This window comes from Dermacentor silvarum, chromosome 8 (genome assembly GCF_013339745.2).
Source record: "Dermacentor silvarum isolate Dsil-2018 chromosome 8, BIME_Dsil_1.4, whole genome shotgun sequence".
NCBI lineage: Eukaryota > Metazoa > Arthropoda > Arachnida > Ixodida > Ixodidae > Dermacentor > Dermacentor silvarum.
In genome coordinates this window covers 72,520,870-72,539,955 of record NC_051161.1, presented here as the reverse complement: position 1 = coordinate 72,539,955, position 19,086 = coordinate 72,520,870, and the positions used below count along the sequence as shown (strand labels likewise).

General features: G+C 43.3%; 1 protein-coding gene across 2 annotated transcripts; it reads left to right on the top strand.

Moving 5' to 3' along the window:
* Positions 1 to 58: 58 nt before the first annotated feature.
* LOC119461436 (synapse-associated protein 1) lies at positions 59 to 18,839 on the top strand. 2 transcript variants are annotated; one of them, XM_037722740.2, is made up of 8 exons: positions 59 to 711; positions 1,004 to 1,086; positions 1,211 to 1,345; positions 3,490 to 3,629; positions 7,202 to 7,299; positions 8,340 to 8,408; positions 9,910 to 10,050; positions 13,425 to 18,839. In XM_037722740.2, the coding sequence occupies exons 1-8, from the start codon at positions 372 to 374 to the stop codon at positions 13,553 to 13,555; spliced, it is 1,137 nt and encodes a 378-aa protein (XP_037578668.1). In that variant the 5' UTR covers positions 59 to 371; the 3' UTR covers positions 13,556 to 18,839. The 2 variants fall into 2 exon arrangements, with proteins under 2 accessions (XP_037578668.1, XP_037578667.1); XM_037722739.2 differs by having other exon boundaries at positions 62 to 711; positions 13,422 to 18,839.
* The last annotated feature ends 247 nt before the right edge of the window (positions 18,840 to 19,086 follow it).

Below are 19,086 nucleotides of genomic sequence, written 5' to 3'. Positions count from 1 at the left end.
TGCTTATTTCAAAACAGTGTGGCCAACCGGAAGCGTTGTGTTTCTGTTGGTTTCTGCTAGTTTCTGAGCTTACGGCCGTTTCGGCATTTCCCTTAATAAATAAGACCATCTTCTCCCATTGTGATCTTGGCCTGAGCACTCAGTTAGCGTATGTGCTAACGAGATCATCCGGCGCCACCTAAGTGTACGTTATTTTGCTCTGGAGAACAACTGTTTATTTACAGCGCAGCGGAAGTGTCAACCTCTGTGTCGTCAAGCTGCGGCAGCTGCATCTGTAGGTGTCTGTTGTATTGCGTTGGTGATTATAGTCGTGCGGACAGAGTCGGAGAAATTCCGTGCGCTTAACGCGAGGCTGGGGCTCAACAGGAAGCATGGATTTCATTTCTAACATTTGGAAGAACACAACGAAAGGAGCGGAACCGCAAGCGAAGGCTGCGGAGTCGGCGGAGGGTGGCGATGCGTCAGACAACAAACCCACCAACGAAGCCACTCATGAGCCTCAACCAGCAGCACCGTCCAAAGAAAGTGGTGGGGGCAGCGATTCAAGCTCGACGTCCGGGCCGGACAGTGATGCTCCTCCGAGTCCTGAAAAGCCGAAACCAGCGGCCAGTGTTGAGCCTTCGAATGACAAGGGCCACTTGGGGACGGGCATCTCTATTCCGCTCGAAAATGTGTCACAAAAGGCGATGGAATCTGCGAAATCATTCGGAAGTGAGTACACGGCCGAAGTGCCGTAGTGTTTCGACACACTTTTCCTTCGATAAAATGTTCTGATCAGTTTTACGAGAGAGGGGATTATCCTGCTGCGCATTCGTTGACGCAGGGCCATCAAAGCGTCTGCCACTAAAGACCTGCCGCGTTCCCGTGTCGCGACGTGTTGCTGTTTTGTTTACTATGCGAGGCTCGCGTGTTGTGAACTGGGAAGCTGCGATTGCTATCGCTTTCCGTGCTTTTCGCGTGAAATTTCTGGTGGCAAAAACCGGATTTCTTTCACTACCTTTAGGCTTCCTCTATTCTGTGGCGAACAAGGCTGGGAAAACTGTGCAAGAGACGGCCAAGCAGATCAAAACAACAGTCGAAGAGAATGTGAGAACATCTTTGTCTACATTTTTTTTTTTTCAAGCTTAGTGCGATTCGCTGTAATTTTTAGTCTCATGTACGCGCACACATCGCGCTTCCGCACTTATGACATTATTTCTGTTGCTTTCAGAGCATCCTGGCAGACTTTAATCGTGAGCAGGAGACCTTTGTGAAGTGCAAGCAGAGGTGTGACACTGGAATCTTGCCCTGGGTTGGATGTGAAGATGAAGAAAATGTGAAGCAGCAGATACTGACCCTGTCAGCTGTAAGCTTCACATGATAACGAAATTTGCGTTGCTTTCCACACCAATGCCTTCTATATTTATTATGTTCTGGAATTTACTCATAAAAGCAACACAAAAAAAAAAACATTATATTCGAAGTAATCACTTGCTGCATTAGTACACCCATCTAAACACTTGACATATGCTCAAAAGTGCTGCCAGAAACAGTTTTTTGTTTGCCTGTCTGACACGTTGTGATACCTTCTGTGCATTCTCTGCTGTGAAAAATCCTCTTCCTGTAAAGTATGGGTGCGGCAGCAAGTACTAGTCGGCTTTCTCTGCAGAAAAAAAGGCACACATTATGTGGTAGTAGGCTGACAGATGTTTTTATGTGCGGTAGTGAGCCAGTTTGAGTGTCTTCTACTCAAATTTTCAAGCTTCTGACGAGACACCAGAACAGTAGAGTTTTGGAAATGTACCAAAATAATACCTTGCAAGTTCATTCTAATACCCGTGCCACACGGGCACAGAAAAGGACATTAAAGGGGCCCTGAAGCACCCCTCAGACTTGGTGAAATAACATAATCTGCGGGTAGCATACGCGGCTGTGAACATCTCGGCCAAGTTTTGCTGTCGTACGCAATGCATGGAGCTCGCAAGCGGAGCGGGAAGTCGCCTTTCTCTCAAGCGCTCTCGTTTTAACAGAAGCCATGATCCTCACTCTTTTCTGGGTGCTTTATTTCGTAATGAAGCACATTCTTATATGCGGCTGCTATTGGTCACTGCGGTCGGCTACGCCTCGGCCGCCGTGGGGTACCGCCACGAGTCCACTGGCTAAGCAGACTGCAGCTCACTAAGGACAGCCGCATTTGGCTTACGTTTAGCGCATCGTAGGCATCAAAATCGGAAGCCGTGGTGTCTACTTTAACATCCAAAATTAAATTTGAACTGTGACATTTTGAAGACTGGAGCGTTGTGGCCCACCCCACTGCGCCATAGCCTGCGCAATGCAAGGCATTAAAAAGGAATGGGAGCACAGCGGAGGCCATGTTTGATTGCCGATAACTCTGTCTCTGCTGAACGCATTGAAGTAAGTTTTGTGGCAAAGTATTTCTAAAATAGATCACAGAGTATAAGATCACTTGCATGCGGAACTGTATGGAAGCGGTTTACGCATCTTATTGGCATCAGCGTTCGTGAAAAATAACCATTCCGTTTCCACATTTCTGTTGCCTCAGACAACGAAAGGCGTGTGGGAAGTGCATTTCGATACCACCGTTTGACATCAAAATCCAGAAAGCAGAATCTACATGGCAACCTACCATGCGATCTTATATCTTCATTTAGAACAATAAAAATGGTTTTTACGACAAGGATCATGCGTAGACGATTCCTTTCTCCGCTTACATGTAGGTGCTGCGTTCACCATCTAACGGGGAAGGGGTATTAAAATTCTAAAAATATGGTTTTATCACATTTATAACATGTGAGTCAGTAACGATAACCATTTTGAAAAGTAGTTCCATCACAGAGCAGTCTTCAGGTCTGAGGAGGCTCTAGGAAAAGTTCATTGTAATCATAATTGCTCTTAAAACAAGGTGTAAAGGAGTACCAAGAAGCATAGGGCCAACATTCTGACTGGAAAATATAATGACTTGTTATTACCAGAAATCAGTACGTAAGTTTTGCTTCAGTAATGCTGGCTATAGGCTATATACATGTTCATTGCATGTCATTAGTGTGGCGAGGATGCGGCAGTGCAACACATAAACATAGCCTCTTGAACTTCAAACTTCATGGGACTTCACTTCATGAAGCCCGTGCTTTAAATTTTGTTTGATTAAAATAGGGGTTACCTAAACTAAAATAAATTTAAATTAGAGACTACCTATTCCTGTAGCCAGCCTCTTTTAGTCTGAGACAGACAGGGACATCGTGAAATGACAAACATGTGTGCTAAACTTCCAACTGATGGTTGATTAGCACTTATTTGTGTCATGTGCTAATAAACTCTTAATTTGGCAATTGTTTCGGCACTAGCACTTGCTGTTTCCTGCTGTCCGTCTTTTTCTTGGTAACAGTAGTAGCTATGGGATACCAGCTATCCTGAATGCATGCATTGCATTTAATAAGACCTGTGTTATGTGTATTGTATAGCTTTTATCTTTCTTTTGAATGCCTATAGGACAAAAGAAATTTTGTGCGAAGTCCGCCAAGTGGAGTTCAGTTTGAATTTGACATGGATACCATGTCGCCCATTGCCATGGCATTGCTCCAAGAGGACCCCGACCTGGAGAAAATGAGATTTGAACTTGTCCCAAAATGGTGAGTCCACCATTATAATGCAGCAGCCTTTTCACTGCACTCAAGAACTGATCCAGAAGAAAGAAAAAAGCGAGAGAAACTGACTTTAGTAAGAATCTGGAGGCTTTAGCCTGGGCCTGCATTTTGTTACATTCTGTTCCATTTTCTGTTCTTTTCATATTGTGTAGTGCCAAGTGGCCAGTCCCAATGCTATGCTGGTACAGTGGCATCTGAGCCCATGGTGAAGAGTAAAAAGAATGGAAAATGAAATAGAATTTGCACAAAATACGGCTCCTGGCCAATGCAAGGCATGGTACGACAGATATTAGGTGAAAATTTTGATTATATATGCACCTTGATCACATAAACACACAACAGGTGTAAATATGCTCACCAAACCTATTCACAACGTCTCATTAAAGGGGCCCTGCAACGTACCAGGAAAGGCTTGTTGGGCAGCACCATTTGTGTCACTTCAATGCAGCAATTGCATGTACCACGTAGATAGGATATGACATCAGAGAATTGCGTATGATCATTGGTTAAAAATGTAATGTGCGATTTACGTTCGCACAATATTGCGAGTACTGTGAAAAAGAAAATAATAACTACTGCATTGCATTTTACAACCATCTTAAGTATAACACAGTCATGGGCGAGATGTTGAAACCATGGGAACGACACATGAATATGCCAAGCACTTTGGTGTGCCAACGGCCGCCTCACAGAAGCTGTTGTAACCATAAATGTGATGCTATGGCCTCTGAGGCTACACCACACGATCACGAAGGTCACTGAAACGTCATCAGCAGGCTGAGCGGGCTTGGTAACCATGGCACCCCGACTTTCGCTAATACCCTGCTGCCAGTATTATGCCACCTTATGTCATGTGTGAGTGAAATGTGGCACCTAGAGCTGCGAAAAACTTGAGCTGAAGGTAACTACAATTTTGCTTGTATATTAAAATTTCTCTGACGGATAACTTTGGCTTGTGTGTGTTAATTATCATAATTGTTTTTGCACATTGTTCTTTGACATGCTGAGAATAGATCTAGAGCAAATGTGGTGAGTTGAAAAAAAAGCATTGCAGATATAGGTCACGCAGGCAACTTAAAGGGACAAGTGCTAAAGAGGAAATTAAGTTGAGCTGTAGTTGCAAATTACTCTTCTACAGCACTTTTATCCTGAGAAAGAGGCTTGGAAAGCCAGAAAAGATGCGAAAACGAAAGGTAGGTGGCTCCACCGCATTGAAGTTCTCACACCAGTTTGCCCTTGTTGTCATGAATTTTGATGGCATCTGCTCGGGCCTAGTTAATTTTTTGTTTGGAACGACTGAATATTCTAAAAGAGCGAAAGACTGAACTTGGCAAGTTTCAAGAACTTTTACTGAGCAACAACGGTGCAAATACGAGAAAATACTTTGAAATCCGCAACATCACACTGATGCACCGGCACTGGAGTTTCAGCGTGAAATAAAGAGCAATACTTTCTTTATTTTCTCACCTAGTAAAAATCTTTTACCATGAAATTAATGAAAATAAAGTTTTGAAAAAATATGCTTTATCTGCCTAAAATAATTTAGTGTTTCTCTTCAGTGTCCCTTTAATGTGGCATTACACAGTGAATACTGTGGGTATGCAAGATTCTTGCTTGAAGGTCAGCTTAGAGGGCCACTAAACAATAATACCAAACAAGTTTGGAGTTGAATTACTGTTTCTAAACTTTACCTACTTTCTTTTTTTTTTATTTGCAAAGAAAGAAAAATTATTTTTCAGAGAAAAGGAAGGCCATTTGTCCCTATATTTTATGTTGAATTAACATACAGTGTTAGTGGTGCTCAAAATGGTGCATACTTGGGCCACTTGAGGCATAGACTCCTGTTGTTACCTGGAAGTGCTGCTGTTTCAGCGCTGTTGCATTTCAGTTGCTGGTAATGTGTCATTTTGATGCTACAGCTAACTAGCTCAATGCAGATGCTAACAAAATTGACATGATGCGACGTTGCAGGAAACCTATGGTTTATTAGCTTTGAGCACCCGAGGTGTTTAAAAGGGGCCCTGCAACACATTTCTGCAAGCCCACTATTTTAGCTTTTGATCTATTATCTAGTGTCAAAGAAGTTGGAGCAAACTCAAACCAAAGTTGTCTGCCACAGAAACTTAAGAATGCAAACAAAATGAAAGTTATCCTTAACTCGAACGGACTGAAGTGACTCTGAATGCCCTATTTCGCTTTCCCATGATGTAGAACTGCAGCAACTGAATAGCAGCAAGAAATTGATGCTACATAGCAGATGTTGGCATGCCATGGTTGTCAAGTCTTCTCAGCTGGTAGAAATCATAGTCATGACCATGACTGAGCAACAATGACAATGACTCAGCGAAAAAAAACATTAACACTCAAAAACCACTGAATGGGTTCAGACGTGGCTACCAAGTGAAGGAAACACTAAAGGATTCTGGTAGAAGTAATAGTCATGAGCATGACTCAGCAAAAATGAAAATGACTCAGTGAAAAAAGATTAACACTCAAAAGCCACTGAAATGGGTTCTGACATGGGGACTGAGGGAAGGAAACACTAAGGGATTGTGGTAGAAGTCATAGTCATGAGCATGACTCAGCAAAAGCACCAATGACTCAGCGAAAAAAGATTAACACTCAAAAGCCACTGAAATGGGTTCTAACGTGGGTACTAAGTGAGGGAAACACTAAAGGATGATGGTAGAAGTCATAGTCATGACCATGACTGAGCAAAAATGAGAGTGACTCACTGAAAAAAGATTAACACTCAAAAACCTATGGAATGGGTTCTGACATGGGTACTGAGGGAAGGAAGCACTAAGGGATTGTGGTAGAAGTCATAGTCATGAGCATGACTCAGCAAAAATGCCAATGACTCAGCGAAAAAAGATTAACACTCAAAAGCCACTGAAATGGGTTCTAACGTGGGTACTAAGTGAGGGAAACACTAAAGGATGATGGTAGAAGTCATAGTCATGACCATGACTGAGCAAAAATGAGAGTGACTCACTGAAAAAAGATTAACACTCAAAAACCTATGGAATGGGTTCGGATGTGGTACTAAGTGAAGGAAAAGGCTAAAAGTTTATGGTCGAAGTCATAGTAATGAGCATGACTAAGGCTTTCGCCTTAAGGTCTCTTAGGTGTAGCTAAAGGGACTCATGACATGAATGTCATGAGATGCGTGTTATGTAGCTCATGAAAGAGCCGCCTACGTCTTGGTGCTCTCATGGTCGTTTGGTTAACTTGGTAGGCCGCACACTGCTTCGCATAACAGCGATTCCCACAGGGCGTGGGATCTGCTGTCTTTTTTTGCCACCCATCAGAATGGGCTTGCCATAACCAGGAATCGAACCTGTGGCACCTGCCCTACATCAAAACACCACAGCCACTGAACAACTGCAGCAAGCCGATAGCTTTTGCAGCACATCCATTATGCCTGTATGATTTTCCTGACGAAGAGTTCCAGATAACTTATTTGCCTAAAATAAGATTTGCACGTTCTTATTTCACAGGGTGTGTAAATTTTGTTCTGTGCTCAAATGCCTGTCTCCTCTTTGTTTTCATATCAGGATTCCTGAAATTGACTTTTGGAGGAACTATTTCTACCGTGTCTCACTTGTCAAGCAGTCAACACAGCTAAGTGTGCTCAGTCACGGCAAGGGTGCTGGTATGTGGCACTTTTATTAGTGGCCCTTCTTTCACTCTCTATATTTGCATAAATGATGATGCGATGCTTACATGGATGTAGGATGTAACATCATTCAGCATTTCTGGTTAAAATTTTAAAATGATGCTGATAAGCTTCATAAACTCGTTTTCAAAAATTTTATTGGAATCCCCATAGTAGACGCTCTTTAAGATGAACTCTGAGGAACCGCAACAATCTGTCTTGTCGGAAGTCTGGCTTTGCGGAAGTGGTCCACAAAACTCAAAATCTGCTATTCCTGGTGCATCGAAATATCCACGCTACTAAATAATACTAGAAGCAGCATTAAAACCTGAAGGCATGTGTAAAAAAAGGCATTTATTGGATTTGCATTATACAAAGTATTGCTTTATACACTCTTACTTGAGCTATTGAGTAATTATCGCGTGCTGCTGCTGTACAAATCTGTGAGCACAAAAGCTGGCATATTGCCTAGCTTTCTCAAAAAAATCTTTTGTGCCATCATGTTGAAAAATATGCATCACCATGTTAAAAAAAGCCTCGGATTCGTTTCAGTCACAAACTTTATTGCATTTGGGATCAAAATTGAGCATCAATAATGCATCACGTACCACTTGTGCACCTAAAGTTGTTCAATTCTTCTTTAATTCCTGCATTTTGATGATTCATATTAAACACAGCACTGATTTCTGTAACTGGCTTATTAGCATTCATGTAGTTCGTTTTCTTATAGTTTTAGTGCATTTATTTCAACGTTTCTTGCACCTAGTCTGACAGCTCTATATTCTTAATGACACCATCGCCATATTTATGTTTCTGTACATAAGCACTTACTTTGAACCATTGGAAAGTAACAAGATATGACAGTGATGCATTACGTTAATGGCAGATACCGTGCATATTATCTAACATAAACTTTCAATCTTGAAAAACATATGAAGTAATAGTACATTAGATTGACAGTCAGTCACTGATAAAAGAACAAATATTTTTTGTCGCTGATGAGAATGCAAATGCCTGTTACATACTCAATTTTTCAGGAAGCAGCAGCAGTGGTGACACTTCGTCAGTCTCATCGCGGCAGAGTCCATCTGACGAAAGCAACAAACGTATGTCAGCATTGCTTCTACTGTCTTGGTTTACTGTAGACACCAGTGCATGTGCCGTGCCCTGAAATTTAGCATGTTCCTTGAATATGGTCGGCAGAATCAGTGGATACTCGCTCCTGCTCACTAACACTCATTGGCACTCACTAACGCTTGTACTTGCATCCACTGTCACTCACCAGTACTCACTCACATACACATTTGCCAGCAGTCGCAGACTTTCAGACTCACCTCCATTCAAGCTCGCCATCACTGACTTACGTTAGTACTTAAGTTAACCAGCACTCACTCCCTTCGTCATATTCACGTCCACTTCACAGCCTTCATCATTTTCTACCGCTCTATTTCAAGAGTATGTGTTAGTGTACCCGTGAGTGAGTATGCCAACCTATGGCCTTTTAGACATTTTTAAGAATGGTGAGAAATGTGTCTGGTGTCATTGGGTGCCACTTCACAAATATTTTCCACCACAAGGTTTCTGAATGCAGTTTGTGTGAATGGAGTTACAGTATAGACCACTTATAACATAACCGCTTATAGTGCAGGACCGATATAGTACGGTCTTTTCAGACTCCCGTTAATTTTCACATAGCACTCCATGTATATGCATACCGCTTACAGTGAAGCCACGTGAGACAAAGTACCGGTTATAATAGGGCTTCCGCAGGAAAATCTCGCCGACAAGGACAGTAACGAGCACGCTTCTCAACGAGGTGCGCCCACCGATGGGAGAGGAGATCAACGAGGGCGATGCGGAGGAGGAGCATGAGACGTGGAGCATGAGTCCAAGGTCGATAAGATTGTCGCCGCGCGCCGTATGTGCGAGTGAAAGCACGCAGGGGACGCGCGCCTTCACGGAGAGCGAACGCACAGCGGAGAGCAAACGCGACTTCCATCGCGCGAAAGGCCGTGGGGGTATGGGAGGGGTTGGTGGCTCAGGATTCTGACACCGGAACTGCAAACGCACCTGACTCTCAAGAGCACAGGAACTGCCAGATCTCGGGAACCGGCCAGGCACGGGACACGGGCAGGACCTCGGTTCGGTGGCTTGCGACCCGTCACGAGGCTGCCCAGCGATACACCCGGGTAGCCCTCTCGGGACTGCTTTCACGAACCTTGCTCGGCCCTCGTTCAATCGGCCCTCATGGCCGCAGCTGCCCGTTCGCTCGTGTCTTCTTCTTCCTTTTCTTCTGCCACCAACCCTCATGCTCTCTTATTTGCCGCGTCGTGTCGCATATGTCGTTGCCATCGTCGTCGTCTTTCACCACAATAGGCATGTCAGAAGCAATGTTTGATTGCTAATAGCTATGTTATTATGAGGCACATGCAATAAATGTTTATTGGCATAGATTTCTGAGATGATGCCTTGTTACCAGGCACATTACACACCTTTGTTAGAACTTGTTTCTGGGCCCCTCTAATTGTACTTTACTCAAAGAACTTACACACGTATGGGTGCCTTGTGTTTAGCATATGTGGAATAATTGTGTCTGCTCTTATCTAGAGAACTTGGCGGCTGGAGATGATGACGAAGCACTGGACAGCCCAACCCATGAATTTGTCTCGGACACCTTCCAAGGAACCAAGATCTCCGAGGAGGAAGTCAAGCTTGGCATGAAACAACTTGGCATGGGAGACAAAGCAGGTAACATCACAGCGCCAATGCTTTGCTAGCCACCTTTGGTTTCCCCATGTAGTAACATTTAGTATGGGGCTCATCATGTTGGTCCTGTGAAAATATTTGCTCATGGCTTCACTTCTGTTATACAGGATCATGACATAGTACAGTGTAGACCGCTTATAACGTAAGTCGCCGGAGTCACGAATATCCGCACTATAAGCGGTACCACACTATAACCAAAACAACTATTTTATTGCGATAATGGACACTCCAGGCGCATTTCTGCTGTCGCTGTCACCGTGCTCTAGGTTCCGTATTCGCTTACTAAATAAGTGAACAAGCATGGTGTCTTCTTTCTGGGGTTTTATGTGCATGGTGTCACACGCGCACAAGCAAACGTGAACACATCTCGCTCGTTGACCGCGGAAACGAACTGTCAAAACGCTCGAGTGACGAAGTGCGGCGAGCGAATTGACCTTCGTGCTATCATGCCTCTCGCTTCAACGCAACCTGTAAGCGGCGAAAACACGGCGCGTGGCGGACTTTCCCTATCGCAGATTGTTTTCAAGATAGGGCCAAGGCGATCGTATCGCCGAAGTGGATCATCGCAGATTACGCCCTGCTTCGGTCCACTGCAACTGTTCCGCATTGCTTTGCTGGAGAAAATCCTCTCCTTCTGCTTGCGCCAGTTCCGAACGCAAGTTTCGGATTCTCCGAACGCCCTTGATGCGGCCCGATTTCCGCGCATCTCCGCACACATCATCACTTTCCTTTTAAATGCGGCATCATGATGAACTCGGTACTTCATGCTGATAGAGCAGACGCAGTGAACGTGAAGACAGACGGTAGACTATTGCCTAAGCGCATGTACTGCAGCACACGAAGGAAGATACGGCATGCTATGGTAGCTAGGCTAGAGAGTAGCTAGGCTCGACGCGCGTGTGAGGCGGCCATTTTGAAATGCCGACGGCTATATGGTAACGCAGATTTAGGGTCATACTCGATTCTAACACGATCGGAAAAAAAAAGTATGCGTTAGATTTGAGTAAATACGGTATTTGTGGCTTGAGGGGAGCGTTTGCCGTCTAGGTTGACTACCGAACTTCCAGGCAGCCTCACTGTAACCGGTATTTCGTGTCCTGCAACTGCACTATAAGCGATACGCATATACATAGAGCGCTATGAGAAAATTAACGGGAGTCTAATAAGACCGTATTATATCTGGTCCTGCACTATAAGCGGTTACGTTATAAGTGGTCTATACTGTATTTAAGCACATCTCTTCGTCAGGAAACTTTTATTGTGGCCCTTGCGCGTGCACTAAACATAGGCCATACTTTTCATTTGGGTTAACATGCACTGAGCATTTTATTTCAACTTATGAACCAAGACAAGCACCTAGCTAGACTGCTTTCCACTTTGCAAGTAATGCTGCACATGTGAGAAAAGACAATACGAACTTATGCTGCCAATAGAACTCAAACCTGTACCCTTTGCACCTTTCATGTTCTGGAACCCTGAGCAAAAAAAGTTTGTAGACCAATGGTGCGGCAAAAAATTTTTTTGCATTCACAGCCTGGGTGTGCCAGCTACAATCGAGTGGTACAGTCTACGTGCACGTGTTCAACTAGTGCAATGTATTGAGGCAATTCTGTGTTGCTAGAAGAAATTTTATTTTTTTGCGAATATTGTGGTCTCCAAACTTTTCTCAGAACTGTACCTTTCGCAGTGGCCGCTTTTTCTGCTGTCTTGGGATTGTATTACATATCATTGCAAAGACTGTAGACTGCAGCAGTGGATAGACTGAAATTACCACCATGCCTACGTACATTTAAGGGTATATACTACTTAGTGGGGATTAGATAGCACCTCCTCAGCTGCCTGCCATGCATGGCACCTTCTGCAGTGATCAGGCGAGGATCATTTTGAGTTCCACTGGCAGATTTGTATTTCTGAAATACAAGTGGTCGCTCGAGGATTCAGGCGGCTTTTGCAAATAGACTAGTAGAGTGCACCATGAGTACACTGGACCTTGTAGTGAGCTTTTTCTAAAACAGGCCAAGACATACTATAAATGCTTTACTCTGCGATAGTAGCCAAAGCTTGACTGACATTTCTACCAGTGAACACCATTCACTACTTCTGTGGTTGGCAGATAAAAGTAGCATGCCAAAATTACAGCGCATGATGCACAGACGTGACCATGCATATTGTCACCCGGAAGCCATGAGCACAAGCAGGCAGGCACGCAATGACAAACTTGAAAAGTGTAAGCTGTCTATTGGTCAAGCTTCTGCATACAAAAATAACCAGCTGGGCAGTGAAGGTAATGATTCGTTCAGCACACTTGTAGAATCACAGGACGCAGCTTACAATCTGCCCTCGCTTATGAGGCTTCATTGCATGTACTACATGAAGCAGGGTGGTCATTGAGGCAATTTTAGGATGTACTACATGCATCCTGTGATAACAGTGCACCCATCCTGGTAAAAGCTTCGGGAATGGTTGCAATGTAATAGCAAACTGGTACAGCATGTGCACCGTGTCGAGAAACAAATATAACAACTGCGATAATGTGTCAAAAGCAAAACAATAAAATGCTAGAAAAGCACATGTTAAACCCACTTATAAGAATATTCAAGTGCCAAGGAAATATTACTGGTATAACAATTGTTATAACCGGGCTGCATGAAAATAAACATTCAAACATTTTAATTAGAAAGAAGCACAGCAAAACCACTTATGGCATTACTGGTTTTAACAATACACGGACGAAACAATGAGTATCTGCTGCACTGTGACCTTTTGTGTGTGTTCTGTTGTGAAATGAACCACTTACTACAATGTTCCTGTGCCGCATTATTGGCTATGACAATTAAATCTGAATACTGGTTGTCTGCAAAATGAAAAGGAACACGAAATTCAAGGAAAGAAAAACACACAAGCTGTTTCGCCACACCTTCCTTTGTGCCGTGCACTCCGCACAGCACGCGTTCGTCGCCCCTCTCACTTCTCTATTCCACTCCTCCGGTGTCTGCAAGAGGGGTGTGCAAATGTCGGCAATGCGACAAAGGCATGTCATGCGGGGTGCGTTGCACAAGAACGGGTGTGGCAAAGTTACTTTTTTTTTTTCAAATATTTTGCATTCTTTTTTCCTTTCGATGCATGCACCCAGTAGCCAGATTTATTTGTTGTAACTGATAACACGGCATGGGAGCATTGTTGTAAGCGGTTTATTTTACCACAGAATACATACAGAAGTTGATGGTTCCGTCGTCGGCTCATTGTTTTATCCGATATATTGTTAAAACCGGTATTGGCATAAGTTTGTTGGACTGTAATTAGTAGTTGACAGCTTTGGAAGTCTCACACAAGCCGTGTTGTTCCTTCTGCAGCAGATGACGAATGGGAGAAGGAGCTTCAGCAGGAGCTGCAAGACTATGAGGTGGTGGCAACGGACACAGCCGCACAAGTTGATGATCCCGAATGGGAGAACGAAATCCAGGAGATGCTGGCAGCCCAGAAGTAGGCCTGCCATGCGCTGCCTTCTCCCTCCAGCCACCTTTTCCGAGGAACACATTCTGGGGCAGAGCCGCTATGGCCCCTCCACCAAACGGCACAAGGGCGGGTAATTCAGGGTGCCCAACTGTCTGCTGCCACGCTAGTCTCATTTATGTTGTGCGTGCATCTTTTGAGCTTGTGCATGGGTGTGTCTGCAGAGTTGCACTGCTTCGTTACACATCATGCAGCTTTGAGCAGCAACCACATGCAATATCTTTTCGACATATTTTCGGCCTGACGCAGGCTGTCATCAACGCGTTCATTTTGTTCTGTGCAACGACCGCACTGTAGTGCCGACCACAGTGCATGTGGCGTGGTTACTAACTGAAAAGGATATCCATGGCATGCATTTTGACTCTGATAACAGCACAGTTCTCACAGCGTGAAGTTGCCATCACAACGCTAAGTACCACCACGCCGTAAAGACGCTGGAAATGTACTTCATGTGGTTGCTGCTTTATGTTTTTGATGATTGGAGAGGCTTAATAAGCTTCGAGTGTGTTACATTTTCTGTAGCCTCATCTTTTGCTGTGAAGCAGCTGCAAGATATTGGAAGTCTGTGTGAGCTCGTTTGTCAATGTGATTGTTGTGGTACCTTGCAATGGAGAGTACCGTGAGCTGCCAAGTCCATGGTACACCCTGTAGGGGGTACCACGGGGTACCATTTGTGTGTGAACTAGGTTCCCAGTTTTGGCAGTACCGCTCCTCTTTCTTGCCTTCTCTCTATGGAATGTGTTGTGGGCACAAAACGCAAAGACTGTCTTCCAGTCGCTCATTAAGGAAAAAAGTCTTTAGGAGCAAGCTGTAGCAGACAGTTTATAGAGAATAGTAATACAGCTTGTTGTAGAAGCTCATGTAGTGAATGGACAGGTTCTCTGTGTAGACATTTTGGTTGGTATCAAAGCAGATAAGTTTATGCTGCTGTGGACTAGAGGTCAATTGGAGTCATTTTCTATCTTTTGTTTTGTATGTTGTGTTCAAGCCCTTATGCTATGTACCCAGAGCTTTCGTCATGTCCATTTACTAAGAGAAAGAAATATATAAAGCGCCTGTGATGCACAGATGTGAGTGTCTGTATGTGTGTTAGAATTGTTAATGAATTTCTTGGTGGCTATTCCTTGTTTTTATTATATACATATATATATATCTACAGTTCTTTAATGGAAGCAACCTACATTTTGGCACCTTTGTTCAGTGTTGTTTCATCACCCATGTCGTATGTCACATAGTCAGCAGAATAAAGCTTTTTTTCTTTTATGATGTATGGCACACGTTATACGCCTAGCACTATCAAGGGCCTAAGCTGCATAGCACATGTGAAACAAAATATGAAAGACACCAGCATTGATGTCCGGTGTAAGTCAACTTAGAGGGAATATAGTAGACTCCTTTTAAGACTACCTCTGTAGAGTTGAATCCACTGGTAAGTGAAACATTAGTTTGGGGAGCTTCGTTCGGGTTCTTACAGATGCAACGCACTTCACACTTCTAACGTATCAGACAAATTTCTCAAGTTTATTTTTATGTTTGTCCTAAAGGGGCCCTAAGCACTCTTTAGAATAAAGGTGTGGAATGTGTCTGGTAATAAAGAACCTTCTATGTGGGAATATTTTCTGAAAGAAGTATTGCACTTCATACAACTGTAGTCGTCAACAATCAAATGCCGCCCATGGCACACCTTTGTAACCTTCCTTACCTTTTCATTCTGTGTTGGAAGCTGTGCCAATGTGGAGCAGTGTCACTTGCTCCACTCACCATTGAAGTGTGCCTAGCTATCAGCATGGCTTTTGAGATTGGTTCGTTACAACACCTGATGCCATAGTTCAGCACTGCGATATTGTTTTTTGTCACTACATAGCACCATTCTGAATCGCTCATGAGATCTTGGTTCTTGGTGCTGGCCGGAGGCACTGCTTAGTTGTGACATCTAAAGGAATCCGGCCACTAGCCATCGTGTTTATTGGTGTGTCACAGCTACCAAAAAAAATGACGGGGGTCTTCAAAAAAAAAAAATTAGCGTAGCTTGCACTGGAGGCACAATGATAAAGAGACAACGGAGCTGATGGGCACCTAGCTAGTCCTGGCTTTTGGGCTAGCTAAGTACTACCAAGTCATCCCCAGCATTTTCTGGAATTTATTGATTATTGATCGATTATCGATGAACTATTGATTGGCTATCAATTGACTATCGCAAGGCATTGGCCAGGTATTTGGGCTAGGCTAAGCACTACCAAGGCATCCCCAGCATTTCCCGGAATTTATTATTTGCCGATTATCGATTAGCTATCGATTGGCTATCGATGACGGACTAAGGTTAAGTAGTCCCAACCGTGCTTAGCTAGACTTAGCCAGGCTCAGCTTTGCTAGTTCACATGGGTATGTGCCATTGCGCTTGAATCCTTTCTGCACTACCGCCAGGATCGGCCCACATTTTCTGTTCGCGGTTGACACATTACGCCCGGCTTAAACAGCTCCGCTGTTAAAATTGCAGGAAATGGTGAGTGTGCTTTATGAAAAAAATATTGTTGGCTCTTTTCCGCATGTGCAGGGGTATAATTTAGCTTAGGTGTTTATGGTAGTATTTAGCAGTGTCTAGGCATGTTCAAAAAGTGTTCAAGGGCCCCTTTAAAGAGCGTCTACTGTGTCAGTCATTGTATTCTTTGCAGAGACTGAAAAAAGTATTTTATTTAGTTGTAGACAAAGGAATTTGGCTGGTGGCTTGTTCCGAAAATAGGAGTTGCAGAACATACACAGAAGCAGCCATTTCTTTCATCATAATCTGTTGCCCTTAAGAGCTTACAGTGGTCGACCTCAGCTTGCACAGCTAATATAGGTAATGCTGGTTATGTGTTGTTCTAGTGCTTGCCCAGCTCTGCTTTTGTAGCTTGCCAAGTGTGCATGATTTATTCCAAGCTTTAGTTGCATTTTTGTGCTGTGCTCAAGATAACGCCACATGGGAAAAGCATGCTGATTTAAACTGTACATCTGCAAAAAAAAAATTTTTTTTAATGTGTAAAAGCATGCTATATTGGAATAAAGTTGCATGTTCTACTAAATCCTAAGACAACTTATTGGCTGTCATTTAGGTTGACAACCTGGCTAACCTTTTCACGCTTGGCACCATACTGCTTGGCATAACGTTTGTGCTTTCTTTTTTCTTGCTGTTTATTTTGTAGTGTAAATTGCTTGAAAAGGAAAACAATGCATAAATAGATGTGGAATATCTTGAGGGCAGTAAAAATAGAATGGTAGCAGGTTCCTCCTTGTGTGGTTCACTTTCTTTCACTGCTATAAATTCAGCAATTGTTCCTGCACTGCAGTAAACTTGAGTAGCTTCTTTTTTTTTTTTTTTTTGTCGGTTAATTCTGTGCTTGTTCAATGTTTTATACAAAACGTCAGGTGGCAAGCTAATAGCATTTTAACTCCTCTGTATCTACAGCTTGGGTGTATACATCACAATATTGATATGAAATTTCTTTACGGCCACTGGAAAGCATGGGACTAGATGCTGTGCTCAAGAGGGCCCATCTCTACAGCTTGCTTATTTGCATGAATATAGCCCAGTAACCCCCCTCTCCCCCCTGTGCATTTTGCACATCACTGTGTGGCAAGCTAAACCACCAGGCAAATAGGCTGTGCAGGAAAAAAAGAACCTGTCAATGCACTCGCAAAAAAGACTGCCTTACAAGCATGAAGTGGGTGCAGGTCTTCAAGGACAGTGTGGTTTTCATGGCTCTATCTCGTACTGCATTGCATGCTTGCACGGGTGTCGTATGTCTGAAGGTTGTCCATGACAGGCATGCATTTCTCTGGTGGAGTGCACACCATGCTACTATGCTGAAAGGTTGGTTGTTTGTTGTGATCATAATAATTTCTTTTACTTCGTTTTCCAAGAAGTCAAAAGTTCTCAATTGCATCATATTTGTTCACATACAGTAATGCTGTTCAACGCTGTTATTAGCCTACCTTGGATCAAAAGCTGCATGTGAAATGGAATAGCAAGAGGACTTGGCAGTCTCTCCAAGCCAGCTTTTGCTTAAAATGACTAAAGTGCAAAGATGTAGAAAGATTTGTTGAGACATAGATGAGCACCTTTCATTTTATGTTGCAATATGGTGGCATCTTGTGTTGAAAAGAGACTACTTGGAGCGTAATCACATGGTTGTATGGTTGTGGTAATGTCAGCCATCCTGCATTGCAGGTCCCTTGTTCAAATGTTTGGAGGACCCACAGATTATCATTGATTGAAGAGCTAGGACTTTGCTGTGACCCGCACAATGTGAGGGATACCACAAAGTTACAAAGGTCTGACTTTAGGCCATGCTATGAAGTAAACCATTTGTGTGAGCTCTTCATGGTGTACTTGTTCGAAACGACTACATGGTACCTTCTGTGGGATGCCTTGTTTCGATTTGCAAGAGCAGGTGCCTTTGAACACAGCATCTTCTCTTAGCAGTCATGTATATTGCCTGTACATTTAAATGTTTTAAAGAAAAATCATGTTGATGCCTGTATACTGTAATGGTGTAAGCTTGGTTTCTTATAATCCCTAGTGTCAGCGGGGTCCTTGTTTGTTTGTGTTGCAATTTTTGCTTGCATGTTTTTTCGCATTGCTTGTTGGAGTGTGTAAAGTACTGGACACACCCCAGATATATATGCAATGAGAGTCGGAGTTATCTTTCTCCTTTGCGCCCCAATTGAAGGCACAGCAAAGTATTGTGCAGCACAACAATAAGCATGAATCTTGAACATAAGGACCACTGAAATTCAGATTTACATATAGTATGCTGTAAAGGGTAAAAAACAAGACGGTGCTGAAGGTATTTTTCATGCAGTTGAATTACCTGTGGTGCACAATGTGCCATGTCACTTGACTGCCTTTACAATTTCAAAGCAAATGACAAGGTACTACATTTCACTTGAGGCTGTCTGTATGGGCTAAGATGAGTGCTGATGCCACACCTTGAAAAGTAACAATGTCCACCAGGATCCGCAAAATGTCAGCATAGCTTGATTAAACGTGAACCTTTAGCATGCATCATGTGACAATTAAACTCTAGCAAAAAGGTAATGTCTACATCTACTGTATGTGCTTGGTACTGGAGAAGACAATGGGGTTTTAAGCATTCCTATTTACTTTGTGGGTTTGGAAAGCTTGACTGGATGCGTATGCTGCTGTTAGACACATTGTGCAATGAATGTACCTATGTTTATAAATGGGATTATTACAGGTGCCCCTAAAGCGTATACCTGTTTCTCTGTCTGCTGATTCTTGCATGCCCCAACACATTTCACGAGGGCAGCAACTGAGTGAATGAACCTGATAAAACACAAGCCAAGAACCTAGTAGTTTTCAAACGTATGGGAGCCATTATGGCTCCTATGCCACTAGTGAAATTTGCCAGAGGTGCTAAGTTCTCTCCTTGCACACCTAGGGGCCACAAAAAAATGTGTGGCGACTTTACAGGATCCATATACATGCATAAAAATTTAGCAGGA